The sequence below is a fragment of the Sturnira hondurensis genome, unplaced genomic scaffold (genome assembly GCF_014824575.4).
Source record: "Sturnira hondurensis isolate 20B ecotype Veracruz unplaced genomic scaffold, ASM1482457v3 Scaffold0021596, whole genome shotgun sequence".
Classification (NCBI taxonomy): Eukaryota; Metazoa; Chordata; class Mammalia; order Chiroptera; family Phyllostomidae; genus Sturnira; species Sturnira hondurensis.
In genome coordinates this window covers 72,395-93,416 of record NW_028094227.1, presented here as the reverse complement: position 1 = coordinate 93,416, position 21,022 = coordinate 72,395, and the positions used below count along the sequence as shown (strand labels likewise).

The 21,022-nt window shown below is 38.2% G+C and overlaps 1 protein-coding gene across 1 annotated transcript in view; it reads right to left on the bottom strand.

The window, feature by feature from the left end:
* Positions 1-2,558: 2,558 nt before the first annotated feature.
* Positions 2,559-21,022, bottom strand: part of LOC118977970 (THO complex subunit 2-like) — a 72,716-nt gene continuing 54,252 nt past the window's right edge. The window contains exons 9-12 of the mRNA XM_037033113.1: positions 7,627-7,719; positions 4,806-4,961; positions 4,034-4,206; positions 2,559-2,808 (exon numbers count right to left, since the gene is read on the bottom strand). Of these exons, the coding sequence (XP_036889008.1) occupies positions 2,565-2,808; positions 4,034-4,206; positions 4,806-4,961; positions 7,627-7,719 (666 nt within the window). The 3' untranslated portion in view covers positions 2,559-2,564. The remainder of the gene's footprint in view (positions 2,809-4,033; positions 4,207-4,805; positions 4,962-7,626; positions 7,720-21,022) is intronic.

The following is a 21,022-nucleotide window of genomic DNA, read 5'->3' as shown; positions in this document are numbered from 1 at the left end:
CCCCCCCACCAAGACCTGTACAAGAATATTCACTGCAGCTTCATTTATAATAGCCCTCAACTAGAAACAGTGCAAACGCCCATCAATTGGTGAATAAACTCTGGCTGTGTCTATATAATGAAATAATTCTTGGCAATAAAGAACTCCTGACACATGCAACAACTTGGATGAATCTCAAAAGCATTAAGTGGAAGAAACCAGACAGAAAGCTCCAATTCTATTTATATGAAGTTCTAGAAAAAAGCAAAACTATAGTGACAGAAACGTATCAGTGGTTGCCAGGAACCAACAATAAAGGGAGGGAATTGACAGCAAAGAGGAAAGACAGAACTTTCTAGGGTGATGAAAATATACTATATCCTAACTATAATGGTGGATTCACAATTGTATACATTTGCCAAAACTTATCAAATTGTACACTTAAAACCTGTGAAGTTTATTGTACATAAATTTAACTCAAAGCTGATTTCAGAAAAAAAATAGCATCAAAGGTTACCTCTGAGGTAGTGACTAGAAGGGAGTCCAACAGAAACTCTGGGGTGCTGGTACTGACTATTCTACTTCTTGATCTGGGTGGTAGATACTTGGGTGTTTACTTTGGAAAATGTCATTGAGCTATACAATGATGACTTGTGTACTTTCTGGGTTTATGTTTTATTTCAATAAAAAGTTTACTAAAAAAAATTAAAAGCAAATCCTTAACAGTCTGAGGTTCAAGTGACTTCATACAAATAATGGGAATGACTCAAAATAGCAGCCAAGAAAATAACTGAGAAGAAGAAAAGGGGAAAGAATGCTGAGTTAACTACTAATTATAAAGGGATCAAAAAGCATTCACTTGTCTAAAGCATATTTTCCTACATGGGCACTTGACTTAGTAATCCAGCTAGATTTAAGATAGAGACATATATACATAAAAATACAGAGATAGGGTTATAGATATAATTACATCTATAATCATATAGAGTACACATATATGTACACACATAGATACATATAATTATACACATGCATTAGATGTATTAGATATATCCAATTATATTAGATATAATATAGATATTGGATATATCTAATATCTATGTGTGCATGTATATGTGTGTATGTATATGGTCTGTCCATAAAGTACCCAGCAATATAATATGAAACAGAGACATTTATCGAAGAAGTTACAGGAAACACTGTACACAGGACAATGACGCCTCAGACCCCTTCAAAGTAGGGACTTGGAACCTCACACAATTCTCTCCCAGCACCTCCTCTGCTGTTCAAAACACTCTGCAAAATTCTTTGTTGGAATCACCATCATCTGCCCAATCGTATTTTCCTGAATCTCATCAAAGGTCTGAAATCTCTTCCCTTTCAAAGGTGATTTTAGTTTGGGGAAAATCCAGAAGTCACAGGGCACCAAATCTGGGCTGTAAGAAGGCTGAGTCACGTGGGTAATTTGATAGTTCAACAAAAAACTCTGCATGAGACGTGATGCGTGAGCAGGAGCATTGTCATAATGAAGCCTCCAATGACCAGTTGCCCACAGCTACGGCCATTTTCACCGTATTGCATCTCTCACCCAACAAAGAACACTGAGGTAATACTCCTTATTAATTGGCCTGGAAGGGCGTACTTGTGATGGACAGTACCTTCTTAATCAAAAAACATAGTTAACATGGTCTTGATTTTGCTGCAACTTTGTTACATCTTCAGGTGTTGAGGACCAGGCGACTTCCATTGGGAAGACTGGGCCTTTGTTTCCAGATCATGGTCTTCAACTCACAATTCATCTCTAATTATGACCTTTGAGGAAATCTGGTCCACTGGTAGTGGTTTGAATCAATCATTAGCAACTGCAGCATAATGTTCCTTCTGCACTGGTAGCAAAAGCCACAAATAAATTTTGGCACTACACATTTCATGCCAAGATCCTGTATCGAAATCTTGGACATAGTAGTTCTGGGAATCCCCAGATCAGCTTCTGGTTCTCACACTATCAGTCACCAATCTTTGTTGATTGCAGCCCATACACGTTCAACATTCTCAGGTGTTCTGCTTGTTGCAGGCCTTCCAGAATGAGGATCACTTTCAACAAATTCTCGACCATCTCTGAAGCGTTTGCGTCACACTTTTATTTGCGCTGCTCTCATTGCATCATCCCTGAAAGCCTTCTAAATCATCGAGATAGTTTCCATGGAAGAATATTCAAGCTCAACGCAAAATCTGATGCAGATTCATTGCTCTACTTGCTGAGTCATTTTGAATGCAAAAGCCACACAGTGCATAAGCTCACTCAACAGAGTCTGCCCCTCGACTAGTACAGTGAAGTCATCATTGTTTATAAATGCACATTCCAATATATTCTCCTTGGCCACCAGGTTACATCAATGTCGCACAAACCATTCTTGTCATATTAACAATGGCTGCTGGACTTTTTCTGGTCAGACCTCATGCGCGCACACACATGTCCATTATATAAATATATATGGACATTCCCCAAACTTTACTCAGTATAACTTTTTCTTAAACTAGAGTTCAGTTTTTGTTTTATTTCTAGAGATATACATAACACAAACTCATTCCAAAATTGTATTTTCTACTTGGAAGACAAAAATCTTACTAACCTCCTTCATAAATGATTTGCCTATGCGCACCACTTTTGCAAATAAAATGGGATCGTGAGAAAGGTGAGGACCAAGGTAACAGAACATATTGAAGACATCTCTCCTCAAATCTTCAAAGCTCTCTGCTTGTTTTGGTGCTCTCTTATTTTGCAAAGCATTAACAGGTGAGCCTTTAGCACCCTTAGGAACGCCAACCCTATAAAAAGCAGCAAAATGTACATATATAATATATAATACCCCATTTTAACTTAACACAATCACATTAAAAGTAAAACTTTTCTTGTTCATATTTGCTTTCTATATTTTGATTGTGCCTAACTTTATTATACCAGCTAATTTAACTAGTAGAAAAAAAGAATATTCACTTGAAAAACATCAGAGCACAGAAAATATTTCAAATTAACTGCATAAGAAAAAGAAATCAGAGAAATGCAGATTATAAGTAACATTTAACCTACATCATATGAATTTGTTTTTAGTTATGCTCAGCCAGAATCAGGAAACTGGATATAGGAATGGGAAACAAGGAATGGACCTCAGAGATGCTGGGGATGAAACCAAAATATATGAATATAACAACACTGATTCAACTCAATAAACATTTCTCCATTTGGGTTCCACTACCTAGACTGAGCATGAGGTAGTTTGGTGGAAGGGAAGGTGAGCAGTATAATGAAAGAGGGTTTCACACTAAAAAGGACTGCATACCCAGAGTTTTCACCTGCTAGCAGGTGTCCCAGTGTAGAGTCACAGGGGTCACTCTCTGAGAAGCCTTCATAGTCCACAACCAAAGTGGCATTGGAAGAAAGCAGCCAGCAGCTATGAGTGAATCACAAGGCTGAGGCATCTGAGGCAGGCTCTGATCTGTGTGGTACTGAAGCCAGAGCTGCTGCCAATACTTAAGTATCCTGAAAGTAGGCTGAGCTAGAAGACCGGTCAACACTGTAACTAGGGATAATGAAAGAGGTTTTCACTAGCAATTTCCAGAAGAGCAGCTTCTTTTCTGGGAGAGGTAAGGCAAGAAGAGTAGCAAGGTCCTCACTCAGAGTCACTCAACCGGACACAGAAGAAAATTACACTAAGTAAAAGCCTCAGGAATTTTCTTCCCCCCAAAGAGAAGGGGAAAGTCAAAAACAGAAGAATGGAGTCTTCACTCTCAAAGTAGAAAATCCAACCTAGAAGTCTAACCTATAGTTTTTAGACTACACTGCAACATACATTCTCCAATACCTGGTCTAGACATCAGGAGACAAATCACTGATTAACACATATCAGACTGATACACTCTGAATAGTTCTTATCTTCTGATAAAACATAGTAAAATATATGCATGGTTTGAGGAGACAAGGTAAATATGCAGACTTTGATGTAGTCCTAAACTATTTCTACCTCAATAATTAGTAAAGCATACATTAACATACCTTCTGTACAGAGGCTCAACAGTTATGTGAATGAGCTTGCAAATAGCAAGAGCTATTAGCTTATGTGAAGCAGCATAGTATGGAGGCATCTGATCCATAATGTTCTGTGCATGCTGCCAATCACCAATTTTTAATAAGGCTTCCAACAAACCAAGTTTTTGGTTGTCAGGTGGCTAAAAAGAAACAATTACAGCAAAAAATACTCAGCATATGAACATCAATACATCTTATTATTTTTTCATTGAAAAAAGAGAGCTAAACACACACAACAACGCATGTCACCAACAGCTGCCATTCATGGGAAATGCAATGGTATACTCCTCCAAGTATAATCAAGTTTCTAGCTATTAAAAAAAACCAACAGGATTTTCTTTTACATGTAGCAGAGGCAGTGTGACAGTTTACAGGCTTAGTATTATATTGAGTTGTACTTAATGTTTTATTGGGCCACAGGGAACCAGAATTCATTCATCTTTGAGAATCCCTTTAGGACTTGAGAGACATTAATACACATAGCACAAATATAGTCAACACATTTGTGATTTACTTAGAGACATTTTGAAATTTATATTAAAAAATATGACAGGCTCTCTTGGGAAGGTACCAATCAAATTAAAAGCAAAACCACCTCTGCAAGTTAGTATTCTGAAAACCACGTTTCACCAAAATCAAAATTAAGAAATTATTCTTCTTTAAGTTGATTATTACAAGTTAAATTTCATAATTATAAATCTAGAAAACATTGTTAATTTTACTAGAAAGAACTACATACCCTTTCTACTTTCTCGTCTTCTTTTTCCTTGTCTTTCTCTCGGTCATCAATTTTTTCAGAAGACAATACAACCATCGTAAGTTTTCTAACAATTTGCTTAGCTTCCACAATTTCTCGTTTATGTTCATCCATAATGCAATTATCAGCTGGAAGAAGCTAAAAATGGTTCATTAAAATTTCATAAAATATCTAATACTGTTTGCATATATAAAAAGCAAATACTGTCTACTATCAATTGATAAAACTGTACATAAGTCTAGCCTATTCATGACCATGATTTCCCATCTAAATAAGTCTCTCCATTATGTTCTTAAAATCTGACACAGTTAAGTCCCTAAATTTTGTATACCCTTTAAAACTTGGAATTAGTTTGAGTTTCATGTCTCCTGTCTGTTAGAAGTCCTAAATTAATATAATACTACCACAATGATGTTTACCATTGAACTTTTTAGTTTACCCAAGAAAATGTGTTCATGTCCCATTAAAAATATTATACACTTCCCCTTTAAAGGCCAAACCCCAAATTAAATAAAGTACTGCACATGGACCCAATTTGAAATGGCTGAGCTACTAAATAACATAAAGAGGTAAAGTTGATTTCTCTAAACGAAAAAGCTCAAGTAGAAAAATTATGAACTTGACATCTCATAAAACTAGTTTCTAGTTTATTACAAAAGAGAAAGTAACATGTGTACTGTCGACCCGCCATTATGAAAAAGAATTATGTCAAGTACAGCTATCTTGTATGAGAGGAACAGGGTTAATATAGACATTTCAAAAAATAACTCACACTAAGAAAAATATAGCCAAAGAACCATTCCTTAGGAATTTCAGTGAGGTACTATAGTGAGTTATAAAAGAAATGTTCCTGCCTCTAGAAATGCATACTCTACTTCAGTTGCTAAGTTCAAAGCAAAGTAAACAATCAGGAAACAACAAACAAAACTATAGTGAAATATTGAACTACATATTATAGACTTCATCCCATTAGTCAAATAATGGGGAGGTGGAAGAAAAGTCACTACAAACTGGTGCAAGGAGGTAAGCAAGACTTTCTCCCATTCTTTATGCTCCCCACTGGCAATCAAACCCATTTTTACTGCTTTACGTATCTGCCATAGGTCCTCATCTTTTACCTAGACTACTGTAATTGTCTCTAAAATCTCCCATTATAATGGGTGAACTGTAAATTTCTTTATAGTTCTCTCAATTTCTAGTTTTGTGTATTTGACAATATTTTTAGTTGTATAAAACTTATAACTATCACATCTTCCCAGTGAACACAACTTCATTATTATAACCAAAACAGACCACAAAGTCTATTTTGTCTAACAATAATAATTTCCCTACTACAGTTTTCCCATCCTTTTACTTTCAAACTTTTCTGTCCTTTAGAAGTCTCATGTAATCAATAGACTGGTTTTTAATCCTGTGTGGACATCTTTGTCACCTCAACAGGAACACTTAGTCTGCCTTCATTTATTGTTAAATTCAAATATACCAGTAATAAATCAATCATCATTTTTGTATTTTCCATTTATCCTGCCAGCCTGCACTATAATCTCATACCCATGTCTTCAAATTCTCCTTTTTTTCTGACCAATTTTCCACATTCTCAGTTTGTACTTCATTCCTCTCCTTTAAATCTTGAATGGCTCTCTACTCCCAACAAGAAAAAAATCCAACCTCCTTACCATGGCACTTAAGGCCCTTCACCGTTTAGTCCCAACCTACTTTTCCATCCTCATCACCCCTACATACCACCCTAGGTTCCAACTACTCTGAGCTTCCTGGTGATAATGAAGCCCTTTCAAACCTCCTGCCTTTATATCCAGTTAATTCTACCTATGACGCTTCCCACCTTTTAAGCATGGCCAGCGCCTACTGATCATCAAACTCCCAGTTCAACATCACTAGTTTGAATGCCCCAAGAAAGGAAAGATCACTATCTAGTCTGAGGACCCCTCGCACATGCACTATGTGAATACCTCCAATATAGTTCCTATTATATAAAGCTAAATGTTTTCTCTCCCAGTAGATTATGACTCCTTCCAAGGTAGAGATCAAGTTTTATTCACCTCTGTAACCACAGTATATGATGATAAGCAAGGAAGTTAGAAAGTGATCTCAAAGGCAGTGAAGATGATGTCAGCTTTAGACAGGTTTGTTTTAACTTCATAGATATCCTAATGCACAACCTCATAAAAGAGAAAGTTCTATACTACAAAGTTCTATACTAAAAGTTCTATACTCATTTTTTCAAACTAACAGGCTAATCTATTGCTACCTTAAAGATCATCAATCACAACAGCATACATACTGTTCTATATCTGGATTCAGCAATAAAAGTATAATACTAGTCATTTATTACTCCGTAAAAGCACAAGAAAAGCCATTTTAAAAAATATGCAAAGACTTCCCCATTCTTCCTGAATGCCAAAAATTAACACTGTGGAGAGAAAGAAAAAAGTATCTAGGTAATCCCATATTTCCTATAATTTGTGTATAATAGAGAAGTCTAAAACCACATCGGTTAGAACTTGGCCCCTCCCCCTACAAGATCTGCCTGGATAATAATTAAGAACTTTAATTTCATATCCAACCTTGAACTCTGTAAGGGTGACAAAAGGTATTTTATTTCCATAATTTGTAAAAGAATTAGAGTCATTCACTTTATAAACAAAAAGGAATAAGGCATTTGGGCTTCAAAATTAAGACCTGAAAGTCTATGACCAACCTTAGAGTGCTAGATAGCTGACTACTCCTCTCCCCCACTCCTGGGACAGACAACCAAAGATTCCTAGCAGCCCACTTGACTTACATGTACATAGAGATCATCTAAATCAATAAGATTTACTTGTAGAAGCACTGCTGCAACTCTGTATAAAGAGGAAGGAGTCTCTCCATTTGGTTCCTTGAAAAACAAAAGAAAAGTTTCTATTTAGTGAATAAAGTACAACCAAAACCATATTCTTTATCTACCAATAGTTTAAGAAAAATTAGATTAAATGACTCTTGCTCAACAATAATCATTGCTCTTCCTGAGCATACATAACATCTGAATTCAGGATGAAGATAATTATGTCAACATTCCTTTTCATACTGAAACATCTTCTGGTGATCACGAAGAAAGGAATTTTGAAAATGGACACATTTTACAATGCATGCTAATATTTGAATAAATCTAAAACTTAAACATAATAGAAAGATTTTATACTGCATAATATTTAGTTTGAATTTCTTTATATGTGTTTTCTTAACTTGCTTTTCTCAAATAGTTCTAGGTAGAAACACAGATAGACAAGACTGACAAACTTGCAAATGCAGAACCATCTGTGTCTGCTTTATACATACTCCTTATTCTTTTATTTTTTGGATTTTGCACTAAGAATGTGTGTTCCCCTTCAAAATAGGTGTCTACACATATTACACATGGATAAATCAATAGTAGATGATAGATAGATAGATAATTTCCAATTCCAGGCCAGTCCACTGGGACCCTACAAGGAAACAGAAGGATCTTTGAATGCTATCAAAAAGACTTTTTCCTTAATTTTTACACTACTTGGGGTCAGATGAAAAGAAGAATGAAGTAAGAACACCTGGTTACTACTAAATGACCGAATGCAAATAAAAAGCAAACAGTGACTATATATTATGTTCTGCTTCTACTCAACACTGAAAATGAGATGTAAGTAAGGCTCCCCCTCCAATTGTTGATAGGTATTCTGCACATAACATGTGAAGCTAATCAAACTAATACATGTAATATAAAGAAGGCACCATTTCACTGTAAGTTTTAGGGCAGGTAAGTTTTCAACTTAACAGTTCCATTTTAAATGTTTATAAAGGGTTATCTGTAGCAACACATTATCCCATAAAAACAAAAGAAAACCAGTGTTTTAGGGCAAACCCACAAAAGCTAACTACCTGACTTGAATCCACCAGGAGTACTTTCAACATTTCCACATCTGTTTAAACGAATCACCACCAGAAGCCCCAACTACCAGCCCAAACGTAAACTCCCACACACTGATCCTCATACTGCTCCACACAATCCCTGTTCTGTACTACCTCACCTTTCTGCATTCTTAAAAAATTTTCCACAGAATCCTCTGAAATTTATGATCCATTCTCAGCAAAACCCCCTACCTCTCCTCTAACTGTTCCCTCCAACTTCATGCTTAAAGGTAGCTTAGCACTCCCTAGAAATACCACACCTACTGCAACCCAGACAAGTGGTGGCTGTTTTCCCCAGGCCCCTGATACTATTAGGGGCAGAGGTAAGGTATGAGTCATCTTTACTTTTTATAGTAGTTTTCAGATTATTCTCCCTCCACCCTCTCTCTAAAGCCCACCCAGCTTTTAATTTCCTGTCACTCACTATCCCTCACAATTGCTGCTATCTACTTTCATTCCACTGTGGTCAAAGAATTTAGTTTGTATAATTTCAATGTTCCAAATTCACCGAGATTTGTTTTGTGGTCTATAACACGGTCTAACCTCAATAATGTTCCATGTGCACTTGAAAAGAACTTGTAATCTATTATTATTGGATGGAGTTCTCTATATATATGTCTAAGTCCAGTCAGTTTATAATGTTGTTTAAGTGCTCTATTTGCTTATTGATCTTCTGTCTCACCGTTCTATTAATGAGAGTGGGGTATGGAAATGTCCAACAATTATTTAGTAAAGCTGATTTCTCCCTTCAACTCTGTTAATGTTCTAAGGCTCTGTTTGGTGCACATGTGCTTATAAATGCTGTACCTTCTTGGTGGGTTGACACTTTTATCAGTGTATTTCTTTGTTGTCTGTTGTTAGAAAAATATCTTACAGTCTATTTTGTCTGATATTAGAATAGTCCCAGCCCTCTCCTGGATACTATTTGTATGCGATATGTATTTCCATACTTTTACTTTGGACATGTTTGTATTGTTGGATCTACAGTGAGTCTCTTAAAGATAGCATATAGTTGGATCTTGCTTTTCTTATACATTCTGCTGAACTGTGCCTTTTAATTAAAGTTTAATCCATTTACACTTAAATTTACTGACAAGAAAGGACTTCTGCCATTTTGCTAAGTCTTCTATGTGTCTTATGTTTGTTTCTCATTTCCTCTATTACTGTCTTCATTTGTGTTCAACTTTTTTAGTAGTTTACCATTTTGATTTCCTTCTCCTGTGCCTTTTTCTGTTTACTGTCTAGTTATTTTCTTAGTGGTTACCTTAGATACTAATACAATGATCACTTTAAAGTTATAATAACCTAGTTTTAATTAATATTGACAGTTTCAGTAGTATACAAAAACTCTGCGCCTATACATCTTTATCCCTCCCTCTTTTGTAATGTTACACATTGTGTGCCAATTTAGATTTATATTTTTATTCTTTTCTCTTTTAAACCACATATGAAAAAAGGAGCTACAATCCGAAAATAATAATAATAATAACCATAGTGAGTTTTATGTTTTCCTATAGGTATCTTAATTAGTGTTCTTTATTTCCTCATATGGCTTCAAGTTATTTTATAGTCTCCTTTTAGCATATCTTGGAGGGCAGCTCTACTAGTGATGAACTCCCCCAGCTCCTGTTTTAACTTGGACTATCATAATCTCTCATTTGTGAAAGACAGTCTTGCTCAATTCAGAATTACCGGTTAATAGTTTTCATCACACTGCCTTCCCAAGAGAAATCAGCTGTAAATCTTCTTGAGGATCTCTTGTACATAACGAGTCACTTCTGTTTTACTGCTTTCAAGATTCTCTTTGTCTCTGGCTTTCAACAATTTGATTGTACTGTGTCTCTGTGAAATATCTTTTGAGTTTTTCCTGCTGGGTGTTTGTGGAGTTTCTTTGATGTGCAGCTTCATATCTTACAGAAAGTTTCAACCATTATTTTTTCAAGTATGCTTTCCATCCCTTCATCTCTCCCCTGCCTCTGGGACTCCATAATGTACATACTGGTACACTTGATGGTGTCCTGTAGGTCTCATAGGCTCTGTTCAGTTTTCTTCATTTTTGCCCTCTTTCTGATCCTTAGAATGGATAACCTCAAATGACTTATCAAGTTGGCTGACTGTTTCTTCAGCCTTCTCAAATTTGCTCTCGCACTCCTCCAGTGAATATTTCATTTTAGCTATTGTATTTTTTTAAAATATATTTTATTGACTATACCATTACAGTTGTTCTATTCCCCCCTTCATTCCCCTCCACCCGCACACTCCCTCCCCCACCATTCACCCCCTTAGTTTATAACCACGTGTCTCAAGTTCTTTAGATTCTATATTTCCCCCACTATTCTTGCCCTCCCCCCTATTTTCTACCTACTGTCTATGCTATTTTCTGTACCTTATCCCCACTTCTCCTCCTCCCACTCCCCTGTTGCTAACCCTCTATGTGATCTCCATTTCTATGGTTCCACTCCTGATCTAGCTGTCCTCTTGGTTTGCTTTTGTTTTAGGTGTGATTGTTGATAACCGTGAGTTTGCTGTCCTTTCACTGTTAACATCTTTCATCTTCTTTTTCTTAGATAAGTCCCTTTAGCATTTCATATAATAAGGGCTTGGTGATGATGAACTCCTTGAACTTGACCTTATCTGAGAAGCACTTTATCTGTCCTTCCATTCTAAATGAAAGTTTTGCTGGATAAAGCAATCTTCGCTGTAGGTCTTTGGATTTCATGACTTGGAATACTTCTTTCCAGCCCCTTCTTGCCTGGAAGGTCTCTTTTGAGAAATCCGCTGACAGTCTGATGGGCACTCCTTTGTAGGTGACTGTCCCCTTATCTCTTGCTGCCTCTAGGATTCTCTCCTTCATTTTAATCTTGGCTAGTGTAATTATGATGTGCCTTGATGTGTTCCTTCTTGGGTCCAGCTTCTTTGGGACTGAGTTTCCTGGATTTCCTGGAAGTCTATTTCCTTTGCCAGACTGGGGAAGTTCTCCTTTATTATTTGTTCAAATAAGTGTTCCACTCGTGGCTGTTTCTTTTCCCCTTCTGGTACCTCTATAATCCGGATTTTGGAACGTCTAAAGATGTCCTGGAGGTTCCTAAGCCTCTCCTCATTTTTTTGAATTCTCATTTGTTCATTCCTTTCTGGTTGGATGTTTCGTTCTTCCTTCTGGTCCATTCCATTGATTTGAGTCCCAGTTTCCTTTCCATCACTATTTGTTTCCTAGACATCTCCCTTCATTTCAGTTAGTTTAGCCTTCATATGTTCCTCTAATTTGTGACTATAATCGACCAGTTCTGTGAGCATCGTGATAAAGTGTCTTGAACTGTACTTCTGAGAGGCTGGCAATTTCTCGGTCGCTTAGAGTTATTGGGACTTAGAGCTCTGGGACTTTGAGTTCTTCTTGCGCAATCTTTTGGGCTGTTGGTGCCTGTTACGTAGCAGGATCGGAGCCCTAGGTGTTCACCAGAGCAGGGAAACTCAGTCGCTGGGTTGTGATGCTGTAGGTGGGGGCGGGGTCAAAGATGAACAATGTTGTCCCATCTGCCGCCTCCCGCCTCGGCCTCCACAGGTGGCCGGTGCCGCAGCTGCCACCATCACCTGGGCCCTCGAGTTTCGTCCCACTGCATGCGAATGCGCCACCGCCGTTAGCCCTCCACTGGGTTCGCCCCCTGGGGCCTGTGTGGTCCGTCTCACTGTGCGCGAATGTGCAACCACGGTCAGTCTGCCCCACACCCTGACTGGGTCCAGGCCACTTGCGTGCCTAGGTCTGGGGATCTTTTCTGCCTGACCCTGCTCCGCTGCTGGCTCCGCCCCTCTTACCATCCTGGTTGAACAGTTAGTTTTTGTCGGACTTCCGTATAATTCAATTTTCTGTTCTTTGGCTGTGTCTTTGTTCTCCAAACCTTTGTTGTATTCAAACTTGGTTGTGGGAAAAGGCACAGTTTCCACCTATGCCTCCATCTTGGTGGAAGTCCTAGCTATTGTATTTTTTAGTCCAGAATTTGTTTGGTTCCTTTTTTGTAATTATTTCTTTATTGATATTCTATCTGATGAGATCATACTTTTCTGGTTTCCTTTAGTTCTTCCCATGGTTTCCTACAGATCACAAGCATATTTAGGACAGTTGATTTAAATTATTCATTTAGTAAGTCCATTGCTTGGGCTTCCTCAGGGACAGTTTCTCTTATTTTTTCTTGTGAGTAAGCCATATTTTGTTTGTTTACAAACCTCATTATTTCTGGGTGGAAACTGGACATATGAGTATTATGCAGCAATTTGGAAAATCAGATTCTACAGCTGCTCCGGGGTTTACTGATGCTGCTTACTGGGGGTAATTGTTGTTTGCTTGATTAGTGACTTTTCTAAACTCATTTTCTAAAGCCTATATTACTGTCACGTGTGGCCACTGAATCTGCAGTCTGTTAACTTAGTAGTCAGCTAGTGCTTTAAGGTTTCTTAAACTCCAGAAGCCCCCACCCACCAAAAAAAAGAAAGAGAGAAAATGGAAAAAAAATAACCTGTCACTATTTGAGCATTGGCTGTGTGTTAGGGCACTCCTCAACACTTGGCAAGGCCATTTATAACTCTGCCTTAGTCCTCACTTCCTGCTTGTTACAGAGCCTGAAGGCCAGTCAGAGGAAAACAGCCCAGGGTCTTCTCAGCCCTTTTCTGAGCATGCATACAGTTCTAGGCATGTACATGGCCTTTCCCCCCATTACCTGGTATATTCACCTGCTTTTTCAAAGCCATTAGTCCCCTCCTCTGCCCCACCGCCCCCTCACCCTGTCACATAGCTTCTTATTCAACTTCTTCCTTCCCAAGTTATCAGTCCCCCTATCACGTGTCCAACTGTTGTTTGTTGCTCCAGGCTGTTAAAGCCAATAGTTGTTAAAGCCAAAATGCTTTGGGCAAGAGCCACCCCAGCTCTGGGGATGTTCCCAGTCAAGCAAAATAAAAGACAGGTCACTGCCCCAATCCTTTATGGAACAGCCAGATAAGCCAAAACCCATAGTTCTCTGAAAACAATTCTTTGCATCCTCTGGCATTAGCGATCTTCACTAGGAGTGTGGGCCTCTATCTTCACGGTCAACCATGTATCTGAGTGTGATACAGAGTACACAGGCAATTTAAAATGTGACACGGCTCTTATCCCAAAGCAGTAGCTCTTTCTTCACCAAGGCTTTCCTTGGTTGTTTTAAGTTTTTTATTAAATTCCAGAGTCCTGTAAAAGTTGATTTAATAGTTTTTGCCAGCTCCTTGGTTACTTTTCTGGAGGGACAGACCTCCAGAGTTCTCTACTCTCCCATTTTCATGGTGTCCTCTTGTTGCCATCTATGGACCCCAACATCACTGCCCTTCATTTAGCACTGCCCCTCTGATTCACTGTAGCTCTCCCTGACTCTATTCCTCTCCTAATTTTAGGAGATTTTCATATACATCTAAGTGATAGTTCCAGCTTGCTGGTCTCTTTGTTCCTTGACTTTCTCTTCCCCAAATCTTCTCCCCCTACCTATCTTAGCCATTCCCTCAATATCCTAAACTTAGTATCACCAATACCTACAACCCCTACAAAATGCCAATTTCACATATCTACCCTCAAGTGGGTCCTTAATGTTGATGGCAAATCATACTCCATTTCCATTGTCTATTCACTCTCTCACTGTCTTACACAACTATTTCCTATCTTCTCTCCTAATCTCCAAAACCTCCTCTCTCATTTTCTCTGCTGATGGCCTTGCTTTCTATTTCAATGAGAAAACTAGAGCAATCAATAGAACTTTTATAAACTATCACTATCATATCTACCCACCTATCAACAACTATACCAACATATACTGCCTTTCCATCTGCTACTATGGATGAATTCTCTGTGCTCCTATTTAAAGTCAGTCCATTCCCTTACACCATTAACTCCATTCTCTTTCCTACTCAAGAACACTACTCCATCCAGCCAAGATGGAGACGTGCATGGAAACACTGTACCTCCTCGCACAAACAAGTTTATGAACAACAAATATTTAAAAACCAGAATGCAACCAAAACAGAGAGAAAATTAAACTGTACCGAAGTCCAACAACAACGAACCATTTATCTAGACAGTAAGAGGGGCGGAGACAGCGGCTGGCAGAGAGGGGTTGCTCAGGAAAAAGTGGCCGGACCGACCCAGGTGTGCAGGCAGCAGCTGGCAGATCCCAGGTTCAAGGGGGCAACGGGCAGACCCAGTGAGGGCGCAAGGTGGCTGGCTGACGCTGTCACACATTTGCATGCAGATAAACCAGGCAAAGGAGAGAGCAGTGAGATAGACGGTGCAACCCAGGGCCCCAGTGCTAGAAAATAAAGCCTAAAAGCACCAACTGGAAAAACTTTCAGGGGTCGAGGTGCCGGGAGAGGCTCTCAGGCTCACAAAGAGTTCGCTGGAGAGACCCATAGGGTTCTGGAGAGTGCACAAGCCCACACATCTAGGAATTAGCACCAGAAGGGCCCAAAATCCGAGAGAGAGAAGAAAAAAATGCCATTGCCCCTCTCTGACCCCACCCCCACATATAGCATCACAACCCAGGGACTGGGTCGCCCCGCCCTGGTGAACACCTAAGGCTCTGTACGTCACATGTAACAGATTCCAACAGACCAAAACATTATGGCTCAAGAAGACAAACAGCTCAAAGTCCCAGAGCCAATACTTCTAAGCAACCAAGAGATAGCTAACCTATCAGATGCACAGTTCAAAACACTGGTGATCAGGATGCTCACAGAACTGGTTGATTTTAGTCACAAATTAGATGAAAAAATGAAGGCTTCACTAAGTGAAATGAAGGAAAATGCACAGGGAGCCAATAGTGATGGGAAGGAAACTGGGACTCACTTCAATAGATTCAACCAGAAAGAAGAAAAAAAAACAACCAACCAGAAAACAACGAAGAAACAAGAATTTTTAAAAATGTGGAGAGGGTCAGGAACCTCCAGGACATCTTTAAACATTCCCACCTCCGAATTATAGGGGTACCAGAAGGGGAAGAGAAACAGCCATGAGTGGAAAACTTATTTGAACAAATAATAAAGGAGAACTTCCCCAACTTGGCAAAGGCAATAGACTTCCAGGAAGTCCAGGAAGCTCAGAGAGTCCCAAAGAAGTTGGACCCAAGAAGGAACACACCAAGGCACATCATCATTACATTAGCCAAGATGAAAATGAAGGAGAGAATCCTAGAAGCAGCAAGAGATAAGGGGACAGTCAACTACCTACAAAGAAGTTCCAATCAGACTGTCAGCAGATTTCTCAGAAGAGACCTTATAGGCAAGAAGGGGCTGGAAAGAAGTATTCCAAGTCATGAAAGGCAAGGACCTACATCCAAGATTACTCTAACCAGCAAAGTTATCATTTAGAATGGAAGGGCAGATAAAGTGCTTCTCAGATAAGGTCAGGTTAAAGGAGTTCATCATCACCAAGCCCTTATTATATGAAATGTTAAAGGGACTTATCTAAGAAAAAGAAGATAAAAAATATGAACAGTGAAAGGACAGCAAACTCACAGTTATTAACAACCACACCTAAAACAAAAGCAAACTAAGCAGACAGCTAGATCAGGAGTGGAACCATAGAAATGGAGATCACACAGAGGGTTAGCAACAGGGGAGTGGGAGGAGGAGAAGGGGGGAGAAGGTACAGAGACTAAGTAGCATAGACAATAGGTAGAAAATAGACAGTGGGGAGGGCAAGAATAGTATGGGAAATATAGAATCTAAAGAACTTGAGACACATGGACATGAACTAAAGGGGGGAAATGGGGGGAGCGGATGTGCAGGGTGGAGGGTAATGAAGGGGGGGAAATGGTACAATTGTAATAGCATAATCAATAAAACATATTTAAAAAAGAACACTACTCCAGCAATTCTTTCCTCTCTCCTACATCACCAGCTTTCCTCTTTTTTACTCAATCATTCCAATTAACATACAAATGTGTTTCTCTTTCCCATCTTAAACAAAATCTCTGCCGCTCATTTGCTGTACCTGCTACCACCCCATTTGTCTGTGTCTCTGCAGTTACTCCTTTATAGAGTTGCCTATTCTCACTGTCTCCAATTTCACTTTCCCCATTCTCTCTGAACACTACTCCAACTCTACCAAAATAGCTAGCTTTGACCTTACTGTTGATAAATCCAATGATTTTCAGTCCTCATCTTAAATGAGCTATCAGAGGCCTGTTAAAAAACAGACTTGAGCATTCCTTCTTCCATTTAGCTCCAAAAATTCCATATTCTCTTTGTTTTCCTCTAACCTCATATGTTCCTCCCATCCTCCCAGGCCCTTTAATATTCAAATGCCATAAGAATGAGCCCTTGGATCTCCTCTTATCTCCCTATAGCCAACCCCTGATGATTTCATCCAGTATTACAACTTTAAATATCATCTCCACACTTTTGACACCTATGTTTCTATTCTAGCACAGTCCTTTCTCTGGAACACCAGATCCATACATTCAGTAATTTACGAACCATCTCCACTAGGATATCTAACAGACATCTCAAATTTAACATGTCCAAAACTTAATCCTACCGACAATACTCTAGATCCATTTCACCTGAAATTTGCCCTATCTCAGTTGATGATAACACCGTCTTTGTACCTGCTCAATCCAAAAAAAAAAGTCTTTAACTGTATTCTCTCATATTCTGTATTTAATATACCTAAATACTGTTGGCTCTGCCTTCAAAATATATTCAGAACCTCATCAACTTCTACTGCTACCATAACCATATTGATTCTTTAAACCTGTCAAAATACAAATACACATTATCTCTTTTTGTCTCTCATCTCTCACACACATACCACTCATGTCACCACTACAAATGGCTACAAAAGAAACTCCTCACTTTAACAGCTAGTAACTAATACAGAAAATATTAAAGCACTTGTCCTGTCTTTCCAGTAGGAATATATTTCAGAGTAACCAAACAACCAAGTTGATAAGGGACAAATCTTCTTCATAAGAAGAATGACACCTAATAAATGTAGAAGACATGATAAAGTTAGTAAATCAAGAATTTGAAACCTTAAATAATTGACTCAGGAAAGGATCATCCATGCATTCTAAACCACTTAATGTAAGACTGATGGGAAAAAAAGGGTGTTCGCATGGTGACAAAGTATCAACCTGCAGATAACTTGCTATTGACAAGGGAGGAAGTATCATTGTATAATGGAGTAAAAGGACTGTCATCAACTTACTGGAACATTAAAAATCAGAAAGATATTGGATGTTATATAATATAAAACATAATGCACAACCCACTTAGTATTTTTGCTTTTAAATATTTTACTCAAACATAGTCAAATCAAGCCTTTGGGCCCAATTCCAGGTACATAAGAAAACAGGAAACAAAGAACATATTAAACCAACCACGAAAAAGCAATTAGATAAATTCAAAGGGTGGAGTGTTCTATGGGGATTGAACAAGTTGATGCCATTAAAGAAAGGGGACATACTATTCTAAATTAAGTAATTCTAACAATCAAACACAATATGTCGTGTTTGATCAGATCATTTGACCAAACGAGTTGTAAAATGCATTGGAGGGGGGCAATTTGGGAAATATGAATATGGTCTATGTTTATTATATGATAGTAATCTAGTTAGGTATGAAATTGGTATCATGGTTAAGTAGAAAAATGTCCATACTTTAAAAAGGTACAAACTAATATACTGAGGAATAAACATTCATGATATCTGTAATATAATTTAATATTTCCAAAAAAGTATACCACCACGCTAATAAACTTACTTCTAAGTGATGGGGTTATAGGTATATGTTATATTATATAGTCTTTCATATATGTTTTAAAATGTGTATAATAAAGTGAAAAAGTACAAAGAAACAAAATGAAAAAATTAAGCCACATCACATCACTCTCCTACTCAGGAACATATTCCTCCTACTCAGGAACCATCCACAGGCCTCACCAAGCATCAGAGTCAAAAACTTTGCACTAGCTCTGTGTGATCTAGTCTCTCGTCTTTGACCTCCTCTCCTGTCGCTCTCCCATTCAATCACTCTGATCCAGCCACACTGGCCTCCTCGCTCCTCTTCAATACATCAGCATGCTTACACCTTAAGGCTTTTCTTTTGCTTTGCTTTAGCTGTTCTCTTTGCCTGAAGATTCTTCTCCAGATATCTGTAGTTTACTTCGTCACATCCTTCATTTGTATGTTTAAATCTCATCTTTTCAATGAGGTCTACTCTTACTATTCTATTTAAAATTGCAACCTGCCACTCTAGCACTCCCAATCTTCCCTATCTGCTCTGTATTATTTTTTGCTCCATCTCACTGATCAACTTCTAACATACCATATAATTTACTTAGAATGTTAGTTTAGCTTCATAAGGACAAGATTTTCTATTTGTTTCCAGATGTAGCCCCAGCACCTAGCATGTAAAAGGCACTCAATCAATATTTCTTAAATGAATCAATTTGGTTTATATCAGCACCTAATCATGCTACCACTGTTACTACTACTATTGTATTTTGACTCCACAAATCAAGGAGCAATGATGGTGGGAGTCATCATCTCCTTCCTCTTTCCTATGGCAAGACACCTCCAACAAAGCGTGTCTTTTGATACCCTCACACTTTCTAGTATTCCACTCTGCCTGTCCTTTGTGCTGCCCCTCATACTGTCCCTAAATCCTCTACCACAACAATCCCTGTTAAGGGAATCAAGCAGCTATGCCTGCCCGATTTTCCAAAATGAACATATGCTCTAAAACTGCTTACATCCCTTACCACCCTTCCAAGTCAAAGCATCCAGGATAGCTGATCACAGGTTGAAACTAGAATAAAATCACTCTCACTGACTTCTAGGCAAATAATGAGCTTTACCTAGAAGTCCCAGCATTAAGGTGAGGAGAGGGAAGAGTGGCCTATTAACCCAAATAAGTCCCAACTGGTGAAAATACGGGTTGCAGGAAGGAGTGAACATTATCAAACAGTGATGGAAAGAGGGGAATATGGAGTAAAGCAAGGAACTAGCATACAGGGTGACCATACATGCCTAGGAGCCAATTCCCAGGGTTACGTTCTCTAAGCAGTTCCTGATTTAAGTGGCTTTCCTTACTTTACCTCCCAGACCACAAATTACCTAAAATTCTCGGACATTTCCTCCTCTGGCCTTAGTGGTCCTTAAGACTACAGATTCTTACAACCAGATAGCTCAGGTAATAAAAACAAGGCAATGGTGTTACAAAAAGCAGTATGATGGTTACTCTTTCCAACACTAGGTTATTTCTAAATCAAATGTTTCCTGATTGGGTACTTCTTATACAGGGTCCAGAACAAATAACACCTGTTTTTTATTACAAAATCACAAGCATGTAATTCTGTAATATAACAATATCACAATCAAGAATACCATATGACATTTTAGGTGAAATGTTCAAATTAAAACTGTAAATTATTATACCCATATTATTACCCTACCAACCACACTCAAGCAGGCCTTACTTCTGCTGGACCCTGTATTATAAAAAGGTCCAATATCTATTCAAAAAAGGATTATTCCAACACTGTCAACACCCAGGGAAATTTTAATTCAGCTCAAAAAGTATTACCATTATGAGGAATATTTTCATATAAACATTTTAATTCTAAAACTCATATTCAACAATACTTGATGTTATACAGTAAGTCATCATTACTCAAGTGTTCTATGCAAACCTATAGTCTCCAAAGCCCTAACCTATATTCTAATTAATCATGCCCAAGTTAAATTTCAATTACCTTGTCACTTTAGCAGTTGGCTTCATGTTCTCAAAGCCAAATCTATGATGGTTACTCTTAAAATGTGATGAAATACTTGAACTTCTCCTTCCCTATACTAAAAATGGACTCCCTGGCTTCTGGTAGGAACTGGAATAGCTGCCATCACTAATTTTTGAACAAAGGTGAAATACTCTTGCCTCAAAAACCTACCATGTATCTTGTTTGATATAAAAAAGCTACATGCTTTCAAGTTCTGATCTGATTTCTATTCTAGAGCATCCCAGATTGTGAAAAATAAAAGACAACCAGAGGCAGTAGGTGGTGTATCATTTGAGAATCCTTAAAAGAAATCATCTTACTATCTATCCTGAACTTGATTGAGCTCTAGAGGACAGAAATAAACATTCTCTACCAGAGAATTCAGAGTGCCTGCCAAAACAACAGCATATCATAAACACTCAATGAATGAGAATTTCTTGATTAGTTGAGTAACCCAAGCAAGCAGACAAAT